At 40.5% G+C, this 22,417-nt stretch overlaps 1 protein-coding gene across 2 annotated transcripts in view; it reads right to left on the bottom strand.

Annotated features, from left to right (window-relative positions):
- The window catches only part of EPC2 (enhancer of polycomb homolog 2), an 85,946-nt gene that overhangs the window by 47,944 nt on the left and 15,585 nt on the right, over positions 1-22,417 (bottom strand). Inside the window, exons 2-3 of one of the 2 annotated variants that reach the window (XM_037912055.2) lie at positions 14,298-14,412; positions 6,352-6,511 (exon numbers count right to left, since the gene is read on the bottom strand). In XM_037912055.2, the coding sequence (XP_037767983.1) occupies positions 6,352-6,451 (100 nt within the window). In that variant the 5' untranslated portion in view covers positions 6,452-6,511; positions 14,298-14,412. The remainder of the gene's footprint in view (positions 1-6,351; positions 6,512-14,297; positions 14,413-22,417) is intronic. The other variant, XM_007061786.4, reaches the window with a different exon arrangement.

Here is a 22,417-nt window from a genome sequence, read left to right as displayed (position 1 = left end):
ATTCAAGATACATCACATCCACTGCTTCCCCCCGTCCACAATGCTCATTACCCTGTCAAAGAAGGATATTAGCTTGGTTTGACATGATTTGTTCTTGACAAATCCATGTTGACTGTTAATTACCTTATTTTCTTGTAAGTGCTTACGAATTAATTGTTTGATCCATTATCTTTCCAGGTACCAAAGTTAAGCTGACTGGTCTATAATTACCTAGGTTGTCCTTATTCCCCTTTTTATAGATAAGTACTATATCTGCCCTTTTCCAATCCTTCGGGATCTCTCCCCTTCTCAAACTTATTTCTAATGGTTCAAGGATCTCTTCAGCCAGTTCCTTAAGTATTCTAGGATGTATTTCTTCATGGTCTGCTGACCTGAAGGCATCTAACTTATTCTTTCCACATTTCAGCCTCAGATCCTATCCTATTAACAATGATGTTCACTATGTAGTCATCCAATGACTGCTACCTTTTTTCATGACACTTTAGCCATTATGGTGTTTTCTGTTACTGTCTTTCCCTCCTCATTGAGTAATGGGCCTAAGCTCTCCTTGGTCTTCCTCTTGCTTCTCACGTATTTGTAAAATGCTTTCTTGTTACCTTTTATATTCCTAGCTAGTTTAATCTCGTTTTGTGCTTTGGCCTTTCTAATTTTAACCCTACACGCTTGTGTTGGTTTTTTATATTCATCCTTCATATTTTGCCCTAGTTTCCACTTTTTGTATGACACTTTTTTGAGTTTCAGGTCATTGAAGATCTCCTGATTAAGCCAGGGTGGTCTCTTATAATTTTTCCTATCTTTCCTACACACTTGGATAGTTTGCTCCTGTGCCCCAATAATGTCTCTTTTAAAAAACTACCAACTCTCCTGAACTCTTTTTTGCCTTAAATTTACTTCCCACGGGATCTTACCTACCAGTTCTCCGACTTTGTTCAAGTCTGCCTTCTTGAAGTCCATTTTCTTTATTCTGCTGTTTTCTCTCCTATCATTCCTTAGAGTCATGAACGCTATCATTGCATGATCACTTTCATCCAAGCGCCTTCTACCTTCAGATTCTCAACTAGTTCCTCCCTGTTTGTCAGAACCAAATCCAGAAAAGCCTCTCCCCTAGTCACCTTCTGTAATAAAAAGATGTCTCCAATATGTTCCAAGAACTTCTTGGATAATCTGTGCCCTGCTGTATTATTTTCCCAACAGATGTCAGGATAGTTGAAGCCCCCCTTCACCAACAAGTAGGCAATCCACCTCCTAGAGAGAGAGAGTAGCTAGGTTGATGGAATAATTCTTCTGTCAACCTAGCACTGTCTACATCGGGGTTAGGTCAACTTAACTATGTCACTCAGGGATGTGGATTTTTCAAACCCCTGAGCAACATAATTAAGCAGGCTTAATTTTCTAGTATAGTCCAAGCCTAAATGAGAGTCTGGGGTGGCAATTTCATTTTGGGAGGAAAATAATCTAAGTATTTGTGGGGAAAATATTCTTGGGAAGGGAGAGATATTAGGGGAACTAGAGGAAAGGAGTTTGGGGCTGCAGCAAAAAGAGGGTGGTTAATGGAGATGGAGGGTAGGGCTCAGGTGAGGGAGGCATGGCACCCTCAGCCTTGCCTGTGCACCGAACCCCCCTGCACCCCACAGCTCTGCCAGTGCACCCCAACACTGCATGAAAGCTATTAGTAAGTATTGGAAGAACATTAATTGGAAAATTGTAGGGTTCATGGCTGACTGGAAACGATGTACTGTATGGCACAGAAACATTACAAGCTCTGAAACCTCAGTGTTTCTCGGAGATGGGATACATCTATTAGACAGGGGTCTAACTGTCAGTACTTTGGAATGGAAACCCATGCCAACCCTGCAACAAACTCCACCCTCCAACCATTGTGAAACAAAACCAGGAACACTATTCCTCTGTAATACAGTTGTCTTTCACTCCAGGTACTGTATGCGAGTTGGTTACAGGAGGGGAGGAATAAGAGAATAATGGCAACAGAAACGTTTGTATACCAGGGAGTGAAGATTTTAAGATTTGTCCCCTACTTGTTGGGGGGAGGTGTGAGTACAGTAGTGGAGATGAGGGCAGATTGGAGGAAGAACAAGGTGAATAGGTCAGTGTCATGTCTGGGGAGGTGTGAAAGCGAAGTGATTGGGGGGCTTGTGCGCAAGGGGGAGAGAGGGTTGGCACTGGCTGAGTTTGCTAATTGCAAGACATTATATGTACATCTGCCTAAATGATTACTAACCCCGAAAAACAACATATCTAAAAAACTAATAAATTCAATGGCAAAAAAGTATGTTAGTGCACAGTTAAGATTGCTTAGTGGTACATCTTCCCACTGCAGAAGGCGGAGTTGCACAAAGCTCAAACTTCTGAAAAATCAGGAAATGGAAAGTTACGGTTGCCTTAACTCTGTCTTCTTTCAGCAGTGTTCCAATATGCTTCATTAACACATACCCTTTACTCTGCCAACCCCCAAGTTGCTGAAATGTACCATCTCTTCACCTCCTGCTAAAACCTCAAGATTCCATCTAACACTATTAAAGGACAAAAAGGAAAAAGAAAGGTTTCCCACCCACCTTCTCTTTATCCTCCTTGAGCAACACTTCATTCAATGTGCACATACTCACATTAGCCCTTCTCACTACAAGATTTGGATCCTGACATACACTCAGATACTTAGCCAAATGCACAGAAAAAGTTTATACATGTGGTATTCTAAGGTATTATACACCTTGCAACCTTTTACAACTCCTTTACCCTGAGGATACATCTACATTTGAGCTGGGAGGTGTGACTCCCAGCTAACAGAGATGTACCCATGCTAGCTCTGCTCGAGCTAGCATGCTAAAAAACAGCAGCATAGCTAGGGCAGCACAGGCAGGGATTTGAGCTATCCTCCCGAGTATACACCCCATCGAGTCCAGGGGGTTTGTACTCTGGCAACTAGCACAAGCCACCACTCATGCTACTCCAGTGCTATACTGATATTTTTAGCAGACTAGCTCAAGCAAAGCGTGTGTGTGTGCGTGCGTGCGCACAATCTGGGAATAACACCTCTTACCTCAAAGGTAGATGTCCTGTTACTCACAGGATACCATCTCAACCTACATGTTCACTTAACCATCATTAAAGCATTAGAATTCTTTCATATTTCACCTCACTACTGACAATATCCTTTGTAATAAAAGCCCCACCACTGGCAACCTCCACAATGCTGTACAGAAATTATGAGTACTGCACAGTGAAATACACCTATTTCCTTTCCTCATACATGAGAGGGTACAAAACGTAGAACTCCTCATATCTCAACCACAGCTCTGTCACACACCTCAAAGTAATCCACAGATCTCGCAAACACACCTCTACCAAGCAGAGCTAACTACTGTCAGCACCATTCAGGTCAACAACACCTGTTACTGACCACACTCATTTTACCTGAAGTGCCTGCAGATAATAAATGCTCACGCTGCTCTCATACCCCAACTCACTATGGACTAAACCCTTTGTAATAAAACCCCTGTGCCCTACTAATTATATAAATGTGCATAACTCTGCACTGAAATGATGCATGCTGGATCCTGAAGGTACACATGCAGCTGTTCCCTTTGCTCACACACAAAAGGAAACCTAGATCTCTTCATATCAAAATCCTATACATCTCAAAGCAATCCACACATGTCCTCATCTCACAAACACCCCTTTAGCAAGCAGGCCCAATTACTACTTCTCCCATTTAATGCTGGTAAACCTAACACACTGACTGCACCTGTAGTGTATGCACATAATTCCCACTGGCTACTGCAAGCTCCAAAAGGAACAAAGGAAAAGTGGCATGGGCAATCTTTTTTCCCCCTCCTTCTTCTCCTGTTTGTGCTTTAATAGTGTTATGTGGAATCCAGCAGGTGACAGAGAATACTTTGTAAAAGGAGGTGGCACATTACAGCAGCTGGGGCATTGGCAGAATAAAACTGTATTAACAGGGCATCTTGGTGCACTGCCTAGCTTTCAAAAGTTTGAGTTTTGCTCAACTCAGCATTCTGCAAGGAGACAACATACTACCAAACAACCTGAACTCTGCATTAATGTAGTTTTTTACCACTGATTCTCTTTTACTTTTAGGCCTGGTGTACATTTAAAACTTGAGTCAACCGACATAACTATAGCACTCAGGGGTGTGAAAAATCCACACCACTGAACTATATAGCTACGTCGACCTAACCTCCACTATAGATGCAGCTAGGTCAACAGAAGAATGCTTCTGTCGATAAGCTGCTGTTGCTCAGGGAGGTAGAGTTCCAACAGCAACAAAAAAAAACCCTTTCATGCTGTAGTCTGCGTCTACACTACAGGATTACAGAGGTGTAGCTACGGTGCCTACAGCATAGACATGACCTTAGTTTGTTCATCCTTTCCAAACTAAGTCACAGCCCAAGATTTATGAAACCACAATTCACTATCATAAGAGCAATTGTAATATGAATGGATATCTACTTAAAATAAAAAGATTAATTGGTTAATGTCAGTACATGTAACAAATCACAAAAGAGAATCAAAGTTCATTTTTCTGTGAACTGCTTGCTGACAGTGTAAATCATATGGAACTGAGCAGCAGCCCCTTGGCAACTAAGGATGGTCTATGAACACTTTTTGTACCAATGTAACTATTTTGGTTAGGCATGTGAATTTTTTATTTTCATTTAAACCAAAAGCGTTTTATTGATACTATTTCCTTTGGATGCTTCCTCAAACTATTAGCATCATCTCTGTCTTATCCAAAAGGGGGTTTCAGCCAACTCATTTTCATACAACTCCCAATTTTGGAAATATACTAGGAAAGACAAGAAAATACACCACCCAGGTGCGATGAAACAGAAATAGAGGACAATATCAGCAGCATGCAGATGACAATTCAAAAACTAACTAATAGTACTCTTTGGGTTCTCCCCATGAGAAAAAAAACCAGACACATTCAAATAAGTCTATCTCCATCTATATCCATAGACAGCTCAATGGCACCTTGTAAATAATAGATTCATGGATGTTGAAACATCTTCAAAGAATAAACACAGAGAATCAATAGAGGATCTATATCTGGCACAGGATGCAGAACAATAAAATCAACATAGTATGTATCATAAACAAACCTAACAAAAGAAGTCAAGGAGATCAGAGGACTCCTGTATTATCCAAGACACTTCAACGTAACTTTGCCAATAATCCTTACAAAAAATTTAAAAAATAAAATAAAGAGGGTCAGGTTGACAACCAGCAAGGAGGTCAGCGGCAAGAGAGGATTTCTTGAGTATGGGCTTAACAATCAACCATTTGAAAAGTGCTTGGTTTCATGCCATCCCGGAAAAACATTGATAAATTCCACCAATAACTAGACCCAGTGTCTTACCACAAAGTTTTATTATTATTTTGATTTATTTGTACTGTGGTAGTGAAAAGGAGCCCCAGTCACAGACTAGCACCCCACTGTACTAAGTGTGGTACAAACACAGAACCTAAAGATGGTCTATGCCCAAAGAGTTTACAATAATCAGACAAGTAGGACGAGTCCAGTCTACAAGCTGTCAGAGAACATGACTGTTCAAAAACAAAGCGAACAGTGACCTTATGTTTGTTTCCCCCTAAAATGCATCTATTACCACACAGGTAGTCAATCCCATCCAAATCAGGGAAGTCTCAGGTATGACAAATTGAAAATTCTTTGCAATAATAAATATGCAATTCTACATTTTTGCAAAACTTAACAGATTCACCAAAATTACCTGTAGCCCAGAATATTTCTGCAAGTTGGAACTTCACATACACTACAGTGAAGAGCCCGTTCTTTTGACCAGATACAGTGATTTCTACTCTAGATATTCTCCTATTTAATCTGTCTTCATGCTAAAGTGATCTGCGAGTACAGATAACAGGCACTCAGGAACCACAGCATCAAAAACTGATGACAAAAAACAATCATCACAGACAACTTAGTATGGCTCCTTCAGTTATTCCACCTCAGAGTTAGGAAATCAAATGGATTCTATGATGGTGTGATCAACAAAACAGATAACTAGTAGGATTGGTCCTCTGGTTATTGGCTATCTTAATCACATACAAAAAGTCAATATGGGAATCCACAAGCCAGCCATGCAAATAATACCTTCCTCTCTCCCTCAATCCCCAAATCCTCCGGGCTACTTCAAAGGAGAAACATGGACTTAGCTACTTTAACTCTTACCAGGTTTTTTGGGGATCCTTTCACCTACCCTACGAATACTTTTATAATTTTGCCTCTGCAATCATTAAGAACATTCCCAAGTTAACTTAAAGGAAGACAGAACAACATATCCATGAACTTACGCTGAATATGAATGAACTGCTTTGGTTGTTTAAACTCTCCTTTGTACAGGCGATTGTAATAGTTGACATTGCTCTCTGCCTCAGGAACTGGGATAACCATGCTCTCTTTCTTTTCTCTAAAGACTTGCTGTGCCGAAATAGCTCGTTGTAAATGGTGTTCCTGAAAGAGGAAAAGTTTAGAATTTATTTAGATGACAGCATTTATTTTTTTAAAATATAAAAAATGGATAAAGTTAGCCCATTTTCCTAGCAGTAGTGTTCTTCAGTGTCATGGAGAAGATCCTAGTAAAATTGTTGTTGGTGTTTTGTTTTTTGCTTCCAGGCCAGCAGGGTACAGTAATGGGAGAGAAAGAGTCCTCTGCATTTACTACCAAGTCATAGGCAAATTCAGCTGTTGACAGGTTCCAAATAAGGAAAAATATCTCAAGCTTCCATTAATGATATGGGGGACTCTAGAGAGAGGAAAAAATCTTCTAAGCATACTCTCCAGCCTTTTTTTAAAATGAGAAAAACAGACAGCAGGTGTTGCAAGTTAAACAAAATAATCTAAAAGGGTATAGAAAGTGTCATGGCTCAAAATTAGCAATGTATGCACATTAATTCCTTATAGTATGGGAAGCCCGCGGTTCAAATCAAGATCCTGAACTAACTTGATCCACTCCCAAACGCAAAAAAATACCATGTTTTTATTGAACATTGTTGCACCAGCCAGTTTTCAGAATGGAAAGAAGAGAACAAAAAATGATTAAGGGTATGGAACAGCTTCCATATAAGGAAAGATTTAAAAGACTGGGACCATTACGCTTGGAAAAGACAGGACTAAGTGGATATATGACATGTCTATAAACTCATGAATGGTGTGGAGAAAGTGAATAAGGGTAAATAACACTTCCTTTCTCATAACACAAGAACTAGGGGTCACCTAATGAAATTAATAGGCAGCAGGTTTAAAACTAACAAAAGGGAGTACTTCTTCACACAACACACAGTTAACCTGTGGAACGTTGCCAGGGGAGTTTGTGAAGGCCAAAACTATAAGTGGGTTCTAAAAAGAATTAGGTAAGTTCATGGAGTAGGTCCATCAATGGTTATTAGCCAGTCAGGGATCCAATCCCATGCTCTTGCTGTCCCTAAGACTGCTAGATATTGGGACTAGACGACAGGGGGATGGATCATTTGATAATTGCCCTGCTCTGTTCATTCGCTTTGAAGCATCTGGCATTGGCCACTGTTGGAAGACACGTTACTGGGCTAGATGGACCATTGGTCTGACCCAGTATGGCCATTCTTATGTTCATTTGTTACCTGCTTCCATTTTGTGTTTTTTTTTTTTTTTTTTTTTTTTTTAAGAATACTATAATAGGCAAAAGTAACAGGCACGTATTTCCCCACAGAAGAACACAGAGAATATTTGTGGAACTCCAATTACACAAATATGCAACAGTGTTCCTTTATACCAAGGGTCAGCAACCTTTCAGAAGTGGTGTGCTGAGTCTTCATTTATTCACTCTGATTTAAGGTTTTGCGTGCCAGTAATACATTTTAATGTTTTTAGAAGGTCCTTCTCTATAAGTCTATATTATGTAACTAAACTATTGTTGTATGTAAAGTAAACAAGGTTTTTAAAATGTTTAAGAAGCTTCATTTAAAATTAAATTAAAACGCAGATCTTATCAATTTAGTGCAGTGGTTCTTAACCTGGGGTGCATGCACCCCCTGGGGGTGTGAGATGCCCTTTCTGGGGGTGAGACACATGCGAGTTTTTTTTAGAAGGTAAATCATCGAAAACACAAATTAAGCACAGGCATGTAAGTACAACTACCTTGTTTCATCAAACCTATGTATTTATTAACATAATTTTTTTAAGGGTTACTGTAATATACAAAGTTTTTAAATTTTCAAGTTTTTAAGCTAACTGTAGTGTAATTTTTGATAAGGGGTGAGAGAACATATTTTAAGAACTCCAGACCGTCAGCAGGCTCTGCAGGGCTGGGTGTAGTGTATTAAATTGCTCCCCACAGGAATGTACTACTTACGGTGTACTGCTTATGGCTGCTGGTTAGATAGGCGTGGGAGTCCAGGGGGGCCTGTTAAGGGTTGGGGGTGTGGACAGAGGTCGGGGCAGTCAGGGGACAGGGATCAGGGGGGCTTGGATGAGGGGGCCGAAGGGGGGGGGGGTCCCGGGAGAGGGCGGTCAGAAGAACAAGGAGCAGGGTGGGCTGGATGGGTGTAGGGTTCCGAGGGGGACAGGGTGTCCCAGGAGGGGGTGGTCAGGGGACAAGGAGTGTGTGGGGGACGGGGGGGGGGGGGGTTTGGATGGGTCAGGGGTTATGAGGGGGGCAGTCAGGAGGCGGGAAGTGGGCCAGATGTTTGGGGAGGCACAGCCTTCCCTACCCTGTGTAGCACATTCCTATGGGAAAGATTTAATACACTACTTACGGTGTACTACTTACGGCTGCCACTCCTGGTGCTCAGCAAGTAGCACATTCCTACAGGGAGAAATTTAATACACTACACCGGCAGACAGAACCCCAGACCGGCAGCTCCTGCCAGCCGGGTCCTGGCCGCCAGCCCCACTCAGCCCGCTGCAGGCTTGGGGTTCCATTCACCCAGGCCGGCAGCGAGCTGAGCAGGGGCGGCGGCCAGGATGCCGGCTGGCAGGAGTGTGCCAGTAAAAAAAAAATCGGCTCGCATGCTGCCTTTAGCATGCATGCTGCAGGTTGCCAACCCCAGCTTTATACTTTGTACTCTTACCCTACTGGAGACAGAATAATCACACCCAAGTCACAGGAAGTATGAATTACACTATCCCTTTATTAGATTATCAGAATTCTTTAGCATCCACATATATCTTACTAGTTATTTTGGTGCAAATCCAACTACACATGTGGATTAGCATAGGATAATTGTGATTTTTCTCCTTCAATTGATTTTGTAAAACGTTCACATTATAATCGATGAGACAAAGAAAGAAAAGATGCTAGAAAACATAATATACAATTATATTTGCAGTGTAACTTTGCATAAACAATGGTTTATGCAACCAAGGCTGGAAAAATATATGAAACCTATTAATCAGAGACTAAACCTCCTAACAATAAAGTGGACATGAAAAGGTAAGTGGTGAACTAGGAAGACCCAGAGAAAATGCCAGATGAACAGTACTCACACACCAGATTTGCAGCTGCTGGGAATGGAGAGGATGACATATTACGGTCCTTCTATGGAACCTTCTTGGGGGCTTCACCTTTCATATCAGGCTAACAGGATTATGACAAACTTGAAGCCAAATTCTCTCTTGCTGCCGTAAGGGAATTTTTAATCTCTCTGACTCCACCACTGCCTTGCTGTAAGGGGTTCAGATTCTCTATTCTACCTATTCCTTCACACTCCTGGCTGTTGGAAGAAGGGGTGAATAGAAAAAAGCCCCCATTACTCTCTTCCCTTCCCAGCATCTTGGGTTTTGGATGGTCTTCCCTCCCACAATAACAATTCCTGCATTTTATTCTAAAAACATAAATTTCTAGTATCCCTGATCTTTCCCGAGTCTGTAGGACATGCACTTATTTTACTTCTTCAAAATCTTCTTCGTCCAGACCACTATTTTCATTGTCAGCACACCCTGAAGAATGTACCTGTCCCCTTACCTGGCTGTTGTAACTCCTGTTTCCCTAAACATACTTAGAGAGGACCTTTTGTTTTAATTTATATGGATTGCAACCTGCATCAATACAAAATCTGCAACAAGTGAGAAGATCAATACAGGAGACCATCACTGTCAAACTACATGAAAAATTTCACTGAAGTTTGGGAAGTAGGAGATGGGATAGTAAACTGTCTAGTTCTCCTCCCAGATGAACACCGTATGTAACCTGGTGCCTAATCCCAAGTGTCTGATGAAGTGGCAAGGGTATTAAATTTCTCTTTATGGAGAATCTGTGACCTTGGAGTTTTTTATTGCAGACACAGCTTTGAAGTAGGCCTGGAATGACAGGATGACCACACAGAGTCAGATTCAGGGTTTAAATTATAATAGCATTCACCTTCAGAATCCCTAGTTTTCAAGGATTCCATGCACTGATCTAATTCCGATTGACACCACTTCATCTGTAATCCAAGATTACAAACGTTATTGATGTACTTACTAACACCATCAATGCAGCCACTACTATCTCTCCTGCACTGCGAAGTAACCTTATTGCAAGGTGGTAACGGCACCATCCCATTTTATGGCCTAGTACAGCTTCCAGAAACCACTTGTTTGACTGACATGTAAATTTCTCCTATTCAGACCTTAATTGGATTTCTAGTCATTCCCAAGGCACTTGCTTTTCCCTCCTGCACTTAACTTTCCGTGCTGACATTTCATACTTTCAGAAGTCATATAATTAACTAGATTTAGCAAGTTTTCCTCTGAGATTTTGTTCTAATACATTTAGTTAAATTCTCTTGCACCTTTTATTAGTGAACATACTGCACGGTCTCAAAGACTTACTCAATCTGTGCAATATAAATGTGCAAGGCATCCACGGTCAAACTTTGTCATGCAACAGAATTCCTGTTCCTTTTTCAATTTGACATTTTATCCAAAGTAACTATAAATTTCTATTAAAAGGACCGTAAAATAGACGCTGAATAAAGTGCTCTGAAATCGTTGAAGGCAACAAGCCTCAAGCTACCTTAGAAATGCCATACCAGGGGTTAAATCACTTGCATTTTAAAAACAAACTTTTTGAAAGTAAGATAAAGTAACCCAATTTGTATAGCAAGTAAGGACTAAAAATGTACTGATTGATGAAGGGACAGAGAAAGTTTACCTGTTTGAAAGGGAAGGCATATAACAATTGAGATTCAGGAAACCTTCTTTTGCTCTGGAAATATTTCTATATTTTATTTAATAACGGAAATAAAAAATTCACATTTTCTTAAAAATCTTAAATACCACAAATAAGAAAAAAAAGTATACAAAGAAAGTTTACAAAAACTGAGAGGTAATTAAGGATTACTCTGTCTTAATGAAAAAACAAACATGAATTCTCAACTATAAATAAAAACACAGTACTGAAACATACTATGATTTTCTGAAACGACTGTTCTTTATCTCAAGGGTCACAGACTAACCAACAAAATTTTGCAATTGCAAAATCCTATCAAAATCTTCTAAAGAGTCAAAATTTCATAAAAAAAAAATCTATACAAGCTAAATGTCAATTCCTACCATTGAAATCCTGTTTGCTGTATTAAAGACTTTCATATTAGACTAGATCTACTAAAAGGGATACAGCAAACTTGAAATATGATCAGTTTTCAAGAGGAGTTAAAAGAAGTCTTGGACATACTAAGACGAAGTAGTCTTCAGGATATTGCCTAAGATTTCTGCCATTTTTTGTGGTTTTAATCTCCCCTGCTGGTGAATGAAAGGCCCATATAAACAACTAACTGAATTACTATAAAGACAAAACAATGAAACTGAAAATGCAAGTGCTGCCAAACGAACAAAGAAAGAAACTAAAAGGTAGAGAAACTTTTTTCCCATTTCTAATGTCTCAAAAAGTCAGACAAATGTGATTTAAACTGATATATCACTTTAATGCTAAAAACAAAAACTGAACGTTCAAATCAAAAATAGCTGAGTTTAATATGAATTATTCTTGCAGTTTAAGCATAGTTTGTAATATTCAAATGAATCACAATTTTCCTAAAGAGAGTTAAATATATATGTAAACATTCAATTAAGCAATGAGTGTAGATTTAATTCATAGCATTAAAATACAGTCACAACACTGACGAAAGATTACAAATGATATAGCTTAGGGTCATTCACTCTAGTTACTAAAATAGAAATATCCATGGTACACTTGCAGAGCAGACTTTTCTAAAAATTAAATTGCAATGGAAGGGTAAGATCTAATTTGATATAATCTTCACATTCAGAGGAAAGGTAGTTAAGAACAACGACTTAACAATTATCATCAAAAAGTGAAAACGGGTTAAAAAAGAATATTCTGTTATCTATTCATCCTATAAATAAATAATTTGCACATAAAAACTGTTAAATAGGAGTTAAGTACATATCAGTAATTTAAAGGTAAAAAATATAGGAGTGTTGAAATTATCCTAAAGGAAGTTTTACAAACCCAAGAAATTTTAGCAGGTAAGAAATTAGTTTTTTGTAACTCAGGGTATGTCTTCACTAGCAAAGTTAAAATGCTGACACGGCAGCACTTTAACGTGGCTGTGTAGTCGTGGCACCAGCGCTGGGAAAGAGCTCTCCCAGTGCTATAAAAACAACCCACCCCCCAGAGGGGAGTAGCTACCAGTGCTGAAAGGCCTTGTCTACACTGCCACTTTACAGAGCTGAAACTTGCAGGACTCGGGGGGCGGATGATGTTTTTTCACACCCCATAGCAAGGAAGTTGCAGCACTGTAAAGTGGCAGATGTCACCACTGTGCTTCCCCAAAACTCTACAGAGAATTCCTAGACAGATTTCTCTAATCAGATTAAATCTCTTCCAGGCCCACCCAGAAGTAAGCAGTGGTCTGCTCTATTTCCAAACCAAAACAAAATTAAGGGAAGGAGAAAGAGGGAAACCATAAAAAGGTTACTACACTAAAGCTTGGATGTCCTATTGTGTGAACACTACATCTACTGAATTTAGGACATTAAAGTTATAGGTTGAGATTTTCAAACCTGATTTGGGGACTCAGATTCACAACTCCAATTCAATTTTAATGGGAGTTGTGTCAAATTCCTTTGTCAACTCTGAAAATCTCAAATACAGATTTTAAAGAAAGTGTGTAGAATGCTGCATTAACACCTCTGCACAACACTGACAAGATCCCTAATAGTTATGGAATCTGATGACAACCCTGGTCAAGTGGTCTTTAACCTTTTCAGGGCTAGGCTAATCTGCCTTCTTATAGATTTCCAAGATGCAAACATGAATCTATTAGAAATTGTACAAAAGGCAATTTTAGTAAATCGCATTTCTGGTCTTCGAAAAAAACAGAAAAGGGACACCTTTTGTTTTCTCCTGTGGTTAGTCCATCTATTCTGTAATTGCACTGAATAGTGGCCTTGTGACTACATTTGTCTGCCCAGCCAGTCTGCTATTTTGTTGATTTTTTTTACAATATGGAAGTCTACAATGGAGACTGGATTCCTCTTTGTCCAACAGGATATGACATTTTCTCTTAGGAAGGCCTTGTTTTGTGCTCCCCTGATTTACGCAGATGCATTGTCTCTTTTGGAAAGAACATACTTCCCGTGCCTGCATTATTTTCCCACCCTAAAAGTATCTATGACTTCATGTTTTATAGAAGACCTGTCAGAATTCTCTCTGTGTGGAAAGAACATAACTATAGTACTTCCATCAGCACCATACAGAGCCTCTGCACTGGCCAAAGTGAACTACTAGCTAGGATTCTCCACCCCAAGAAATTTGGCCTCCCTTGGAACTCCAACAGAGCAAACTGACTGAAATAAGGAAGTCAGATATAGGACAGAAAGCATGCTTGAAGGTGCTCTCTCAATAGCTGAATACCTTTGGGGGGAGGGGAGGAAGGTGATCATCTTCAAGTTTAATGGCTTCGTTTGCTTTTTGAAAGACAAGTGTTTTAGTGCATTAAAATATCATAAATATAACTAATGTTTTTCAAGAGACCTAGGAAAAAACTTTCCCCAAGGATTTTAAGGGATTGAGGTCCCTTCTTGATATTTGGTCCTTTAAAAGGTGAAATTAGGGCTTGGCTACACTTGCATGTTTTACCGCAATAAAGCCTCCTAGAGCGCTCTACCTTACTCCCCGTCCGCACTGGCAAGGCATGTAGAGCGCTCTAACTCCCTGGCTGGAGCGCTCCTGGTACTCCACCTCCACGAGAGGATTAACGGCTGGGTGAGACACTGCAGCTCCAGTGTAAACGAGGAGTTACGTTACAGCACTGACCTCCGGAAACGTCCCATTAACTGAAGTGGCCTCTCTTGCTTTGTTGTGAACTCGGGAGGAATGCGGAAGTGGCCCTTTCAAAGCTCTGTTTCAGAGTGCCGGCTGCTTATCTGGTCTGAGAAAAAAACCGAACAGCTAATGTTTGCTTTGAGTGAGTGAGAGAGGCGCGGGGGAATGAGGGAGGTCTGAACTTACAAGACAGCGTGCTGACGCTCTTAGCACCCCAAAAACCCACTCTCTCTCCCCCGCCACATACACACAACACACTCCACCCTACCCCCTCCCCATCTGAAAAGCACGTTGCAGCCACTTGAACGCTGGGATAGCTGCCCATAATGCACTGCTCTCAATGCAGCTGCAAGTGCTGCAAAGGTGGCCACGCCAGTGCGCTTTCAGCTCTCAGTATGGACAGACTGGAGCACTTTCCCTAGTGCGCTCTCCGAAGGCTGGTTTAACCCAAAGCACTCTACAACTGCAAGTGTAGACAAACCCTCAGATATGCAGTTACATGGAGGATAGTCCAAACAACAAGAAATGCATTTAAAAGATTGCAACTCAATTTGGATAGAGTGTTGCAAATATCCAAGATCCTCCTTCATGAAGGGATTAGATTGGATTCAAAACTCTGATCTGGATGTCTCTAGGAGATTTCTGACTCCTATTGGTAGGAGCCAGAGAAAAACTGGTGGCAATGGCCATGGTTCCTGTCTCAGGGGTGAGAAAGGACTGGTAGAAATAGCCCTCAATTTCACTTTTGGACCCACCATATTGTTCAAGTATAATTAGCCCATTTCAGAAAGCCTTAGGAGGGAAAACTCAACCATTTCTACTGCTACTGACTGTTCATGTGGACCATGACTATCTAGAGGGCATCGGAAAGAGGGTCTTGGCCATACAAAAGAACCACCAAATCTCAGGAAAATCAAAAGAGCTGGGCATTTGGGCCAACTATTTTTTTCCCCCTTCAGTCCTATTTTTACTGCTAGAGCACGGCTAAAGGAAAGAAATATTTTGTCAACGGCAGCACGAGCTAGGCCATTCTGTTGCATAACTCAGCAGAACATCGACAGTAAGGTGGCAGAGGAGTGTTAGAATAAGCTATACCATCCTAGAGATTCACAAAAGGCCCTGTAATGGAGAATTAAATCAAATTATTTTGCTATTTAATTCACTCCAATTCATCATTTCATGAGTGAGGTGGAGGAACTGGACTTCCTCTCCACCTCAGCCCCTTTCCCTCATTCTCTCCCCTGTTCTGTTTCTCCCAAGCAGGAGATGGGAAAAAAGAAGGGCTAGAAAAGAAAGTTTTCACTAGCCTGGTCTCCTTTATAAGCCACTTTGTGCCTAAGGGCATTCAAGTCTGTGAGGGACCTATACATCTCATGGGAAAGAGTCTACTGAGAGTGTGGTAAGTGCCATTAAATTCCTCTCCCCTTCTCTCAGCCAATCTAATTCAATCCAGCAAATGAAGCATATGTACCATGAGCATAACTGGCTTCTAAGGTTGAAGGATATGAAGGGGAAAATGAGCCCTGGTGTTAATACCCTCTCTGAAGCCTCTGGAACAAAATGACACATTTACAGTGGTCTTCTGCGCAGGAACTTCACTAAAAGAGTTTTCCTGCCCTTACCTGAACTTGCTTGTACATTCTGTGGCATTATGAAGGTTCTGTTGGAGGTGACACTCTCAGTACTGATTCAGAAACTGCTCAGAGCTGAGGTCCTTAAGGTAATAGTTTGCCAGCAAAGCAGAAGACTGACTTGAATGGAGACATGATGGGACTCAAAGGGGAGCCGAAGCAGTATCAGACAAACTGAAGGAGGAATCTCCAATCCACCCACTGTGTATATAACAAAGCTAGTGGCTGTTCAGCTATTCACTGCAGGAGCAGGCAAGGAGCTGAATGCTACTAATAGAGGGTAAAGATTTAGAAAAACCTTGGGCACTAAGGGTATCTGCCCAATGTATTACATTTTCCCAAGGAATCTTGCAATTTTGAATGAAGTGTATCAGCCAAGCACAATAATCTATTCTCCCATGTCTGCTGTTTTGGGGGGAAGGGCGGGGTGAGAGAGGAGATGGGGACAGAAGAGAAGAAACATACTCACAGCTACAATGATTAATCCTAACAGTAATCAATCTGCCTTTTTCTGGGGGGAGGTAGGGATACTCTGAATAATTAAAAGATTACAGTATTTATGACCTGAATAAATACCACTGAATAACTCTTCAAATATTAGAGTTAAATAATATTTAAGTTTAAAAAAAACCATACAACTGTCCCCTAAACCGACCAACATAGCATTGATCTAACTATTTACATGTAGTGTTTCAAATGTCAGCCATTTTTTGCTAGACCAGTGACTTAAAACATGAGTTCAGAATTTTATAAAACAAGAAAGCTATTTTTTCATCTTGCCAAATTTAAAAAAAAAAACCTGAATGGATTTTGCCTCAAATTAAATATTATTACTGTTGTTGTTATTAGAAATTCACTTATGAGCTGAGACCAATCATGGAAAGTTTCAGCTGAACAGGAACATTTTTCAGAAAGTTATGAGCACCTCAATACAGAGGATCATAAGGTGGGTAGAGGCAACCTTACCTCTACAACTTTAAGTACCAGCAAAAGCTATAATTACATTTAACTATAAATACTAACAAAATTTCAACACAAGCACCACCAACCCAAATAATAAAAATCAAAGAAAACCCAATTAAGTTATGGCAGCAACCAATAAACAAGAATTTACAGAAAGCAAAATCTTCAGCTAGCCCCGTTCAACACATTTGTGTCATCCATCCCATGCATAAGCAAATGCTCCACTGAAACAACCTCAACTGTACCTATGTAAAAAGCATTAGTCCCCATCCAAACTTAAGTAAGATTTGTACCTACGAAGTGGACTTTATAAGAAAATCTACTTCAGTAACTGACAGGTTTCAGAGTAGCAGCCATGTTAGTCTGTATCCACAAAAAGAAAAGGAGGACTTGTGGCACCTTAGAGACTAAAAAATTTATTTGAGCATAAGCTTTCGTGAGCTACAGCTCACTTCATCGGATGCATTCAGTGATGAAGTGAGCTGTAGCTCACGAAAGCTTATGCTCAAATAAATTTGTTAGTCTCTAAGATGCCACAAGTCCTCCTTTTCTTTTTTCAGTAACTGAGTACCCTGATTCAAATCCCCAAATTCAGGTAAAAGGAAGGTGATGAATTTTTCAGAGGATCATACTTTATAAAGCAGTTTCCCCCTTCTTCACAGATACCAAAACACACAGGATTCCAACTCTTGGGGTATATCTAAATTGCAATTCAACACCCATGGCTGACCTGAGTCAGCTGACTCAGGCTCCTGGAGCTCAGACTGCAGGGCTGTAAAATGGTGATGTAGATGCTCTGGGACCCTCCCCCTTCTAAACCAGCCTTTGATTACTTTAAAAAGGTAAAAAGAAAAGGAGTACTTGTGGCACCTTAGTCGCTAAGGTGCCACAAGTACTCCTTTTCTTTTTGCAGATACAGACTAACACGGCTGCTACTCTGAAACTTAAAAAAGGTAAAATGATCTAAATCAAATTTTGCAAAAATTAAACTTATCAAGATGCAAAAATAATACATCTGGGGCAGATCCTCAACTGATATAAATTGACTAAGGACATGTCTACACTAGTGAACTTACAGTGGCACAACTGTATCAATGCAGCTGTGCCGCTGTAAGACTGCTCATGCAGACACTCTTTGCCAATGGGAGAGAGCTCTCCCGTTGCCATAATTAAACCACCCCCAACAAGTGGCGGTAGCTATATCGGTGGGATAGCACTGGTGCTACCTGTCAGTATAATTTATGTCGCTCAGAGAGGTGTTTTTTCCCACACCCCTGAGCCATGTAAGTTATACTGACAAAAGTGCTAGTGTAGACATGGCCTTAGGGCCATTAGCTTCAACACAGCTGTGACAATTTACACCAGCTGAGGATCTGCCACCAGGGAATAATCATCCAAAACAGAAATCCAGCAGAATGAAGAAAAATCTGTATTTTTAGTGGCCAAATGTGAGGAAGCCACAGGAGCAATAATTAGGGCCCTACTAAAGTCATGGTCCATTCTGGACAATTTCATGGTCACAGGATTTTAAAAATCATAAATTTCATCATTTCAGCTATTTAAATCTGAAATTTCACAGGGTTGTAACCATAGGGGTCCTGACCCAAAAAGGAGTTGTGGGGGGGTTGCAAGGTTATTGTATGGGTGGTTTCGGTACTGTTACCCTCACTTCTACACTGCTGCTGGCGGTGGTGCTGCCTTTAAAGATGGGCACCCAGCCAACAGCCACCTCTCTCCTGCCACCCACCTCTGAAGGCAGCATAGAAGTATGGGTGGCAATACTGCAACCCCCCTAAAATAACTTTGTGACTCCCCTGCAACTCCCTTTTGGGTCAGAACCCCAAATTGAGAAATGCTGGTCTCCCTCATAAAATCTGTATAGTATAGGGTAAAATCACACAAAAGACCAGATTTCACCAGGAGTGGGGGGGCCGGGGAGGGGGGGAGAGAACATGACACAACAGACACCACATTTCAAGGTCCATGATGTGTTTTTCATGGCCGTGAATTTGGTAGGGCCCTAGCGATAATGGACACCAAATTAAAAACATGAGTCTGCAAAACAATGCAACAGCAAATTCATCATACAGAGGCATTTACAAAGCAGAGACACAGTAATCCCTCTCTTTGTGGCTTTGGTACAACCACATCTGGAGTAGTGTGCTGAATTTCAGGAATCAAATAGCCACAAAGATAAATTGGAGGGACTTCAAAGAGAAGAAGTAAAACTGATCAGAAGCTGAAGGAACTGAATTATAAGGAAAAATGAAGAGAGCAGGACATATATGCTCATGGCATGATTAGAGCAGGAGGGAGCAAGCGAACATAATTAATATTTGACCAACATAACTATGAATATTTAGATGGGCATAATGAGATAAAGTTAAGGGAGGAAAAATTTGCTGTTCATCATGAAAAACTTTCAAGAACTATATTTAGCAAACTGGAAAATAGCCTCTAAAGGTAGAAATCCTAATGCTTGTCAACAGTGATAAAACACTAGAAAATGCATTGCTGGGGAAAATTCCATAGTAGTAGAAAGATGGACTGGACGTTTTATAAAGTATGCCAAAGTTGAGCCAAAAGAACAGTTAGTTCCTTAATCACAAACAGCACAATTCTGCTCTCACAGAGATGCAACTTTTGTTAACTGGGGGAAGATAGTCCTCTTTCCTCTTCAATTTTTGGATTTCTTTAAGAGCAGATGACTCTATCAGCTGACCTATTATATCCACCTTTATTATATTTTAGACAGGCAGCTTTAAACAGAGAACTATTTATGCTCCAGAAGCCTAAAGCTCTTTCACTCTCTGCCAGCTCTCGTCAGCTTACTTCTGGCAAAAGCAGATATAGGAAAAGGGCAGATATAATGAAGTTGTCTCTCTTTTTATTTTACATGGCTAGGCATCCTGTGAGTGTATATGCATTCATTACATATTCCCATAGATTTCAATGGGACTTGCACCTGTGTAAGTGAGGGGAAGAATTTAACTCAAGATTTTTAGTCTGGAATTGCTGACTTTGTACTCAACTTTACAGCAAAGCTGCTGAATAGGAGTACCGTATTTTTTATTACATCCCTCAGTAACAATATATTATGTTTTTTACAAATTAAATAATTAAAATATATGTACACTGAATACCCTTTTAAATTTTGTGAAGCACAAGGAGCATGAGATTTGGCACTATACGATCCCCCTTCTCCCTTAAAAGTCAACTTGTCTGAGGAATCTCTTTCCATAGTTTCATTAAGATTAAAGACAAGGAAGCTTTAGTAGATATATTTGGGAAGCTCCAGTGAATTGAGATAAGGATTTAAACTGGGCACAGAGAATCAGATTTTCAAATAGTTTCTTAAATTAACCCTCAGCTTGGTTAAGCCTTGAGTTAAATCTGAAATTTCACAGGGGTCCTAACCCAAAAAGGAGTTGTGGGGGGGTTGCAAGGTTATTGTATGGGAGGTTGCGGTACTGTTCTCATTCAACAGAACTTTCTTGACAATACCAGCAGTTAGGTTTGTGTGATTCTATCTATTCAGTTTTAAGCCTACAATGCAAGTACCTACAGGGAATCATAAAGCACAAGAGAACTGAATGGTCATTTCTTCTGCTATGAAGATGCTCTGCAGGTGGAAGACTGAAACCACTGGAAGACAAGAGAATGGCTGTTGATAACAGGATTGAGGTCTGGGAAAAGGGGATAAACGCTATGTGCTTGGGAGGAGAAAAAGATACAATGAAATAAAACCTCCCTCCTTATGAGTGTATGGGGGGGGGGGGGCGGTTCTCATTACCAAATAAATTTTAGAAGTCCATGTATAAAGCAGTGTTATGCTGTCTAGTGTTTGCCAAGCTTCAGCAACACAAGCAATGTCAGAATACTGTATATACAAATTAAATGGCAAAAAAAATTGTTAATACAAAGTTACGGTTGCCCAGTGAGATCTCATGCCCTTCCACAGAGAGTTCTGCAAAACTCAAAACTTCTGAAAACCAGGAAATACAGTGTTAAGGTAAACACCCACACAAACTTAATTCTGCCCCCCTGCAGCTGTGAATAGCCACTGGGAATTATCTGCATGCACTCCAGCTGCATTCACTGTGTTAGGTGTAGCTGTACTGAATGGTGGAGGAATAAGTAAGAGCAGCTTAGAAGAGCTGTGATTATGATATGAGGTGATCCGGGTCTGAGCCCCCCCAATGCCTGTTACCAAAGGAAGTTAATCCAACAGAAGATATTACCTCACCTGCCTTGTCTCATAAAGGAAAGAGGTACGGCAGTACCTGGAGGTTCCAGTCTGCATCATTTCAATACAAAATTGTGTAAACCACGTTAGTAGAAGGGCACTGGGGTCCTCTTGCCATGGGTACTGTCACTAGCGTGGAGGGATATGAGAGCAATCTGTGAATTTAATAATGGGTAGGGAAAAGTATAGGTTTAGATAGTATTCTGTGTGCAAGTGTGAAGGGGTTGTACAAGGGTATGAAGTGGCTGTTAAATTTTACAACTATGGTAGTCTGTTGGGGGAGCAGCTTCAGTGTTTGAGAGTAGGGCAAGTGCAGGTAGCACCTGTCCATTACAGTGAAAAGGGAGAGTGTGAGTATGTGTGTTATGGGCACCGTGGAGCATCGCTCAAAGAGGGTACAATTAAGACTGGATAGATGTTTATCTTAACTCTGTATTTCCTGGTTTTCAAAAGTTTGAGTCTTGCTGAACTGGATGTTGTGGATGGGTACAAACTATCACAGTGCAATCTTAACTCTGCTTTAACTAATTTTTTGGGGGCATTTAATTTGCTAGTTTTTTTAAACAGAAACCTTTGTGGGTAGGAGTTAGTGGTCATTCAGGCAGCTGTAGTTCTAACCTAGGTTTGCAGCAATAATCAAAAGATCTAGGGCTTTTTTTGTTTTGTTTAAGATCAGTAGATCTCAAATGAACTTTACATCACTGTCCCCATTTTACAGATGAAAAACTGAGGCATTGAGAAGTGAAGTGACTTGCCTAGGGTCAACAAGTAGGCCATGGTAGAGCTAAGAATAGTCCCAGACCAGTGGTCTTTCCTAGCATCTATGTGATTCCTCAATGCTCCTACCCCTCCAATACATTTTGTTATAGCAGTATGCGGATAATAGTCATGCTTTGAAATGGGCAGCTGCTAATAAGGTCAGTGAGAGAAATCTATCGTCTATGTCCCAAAACCATGACAGTTTTATTAAATGGATGTTACAGTAACTTTAATCATATGAGAGAAGATTGCTGTCTCTCTTTCCTTCTCTAATCCCACTCCACTACTCCCTATAACATAAAGCCCCTCCTGACAACATTTCCAGCTCTCCCTCCCCTTCCCATTAGTTGGCACCACAGAGAAACAGTAAGTGTAAGAAGTTAGTCCTTGCTGTCTCCTACCCTATGCTGCTGTGTCCATATACCACAGGCAGCAGCTTACTAGGTTACATAATACCTTGGTTATGTAGCCCTTACTGTTCACTGAGCTAGCCCCTCACTCCCACCTCCAGC

The sequence above is a fragment of the Chelonia mydas genome, chromosome 11 (assembly GCF_015237465.2).
Source record: "Chelonia mydas isolate rCheMyd1 chromosome 11, rCheMyd1.pri.v2, whole genome shotgun sequence".
Lineage (NCBI taxonomy): Eukaryota > Metazoa > Chordata > Testudines > Cheloniidae > Chelonia > Chelonia mydas.
This window is presented reverse-complemented; position numbering and strand designations above follow the sequence as displayed.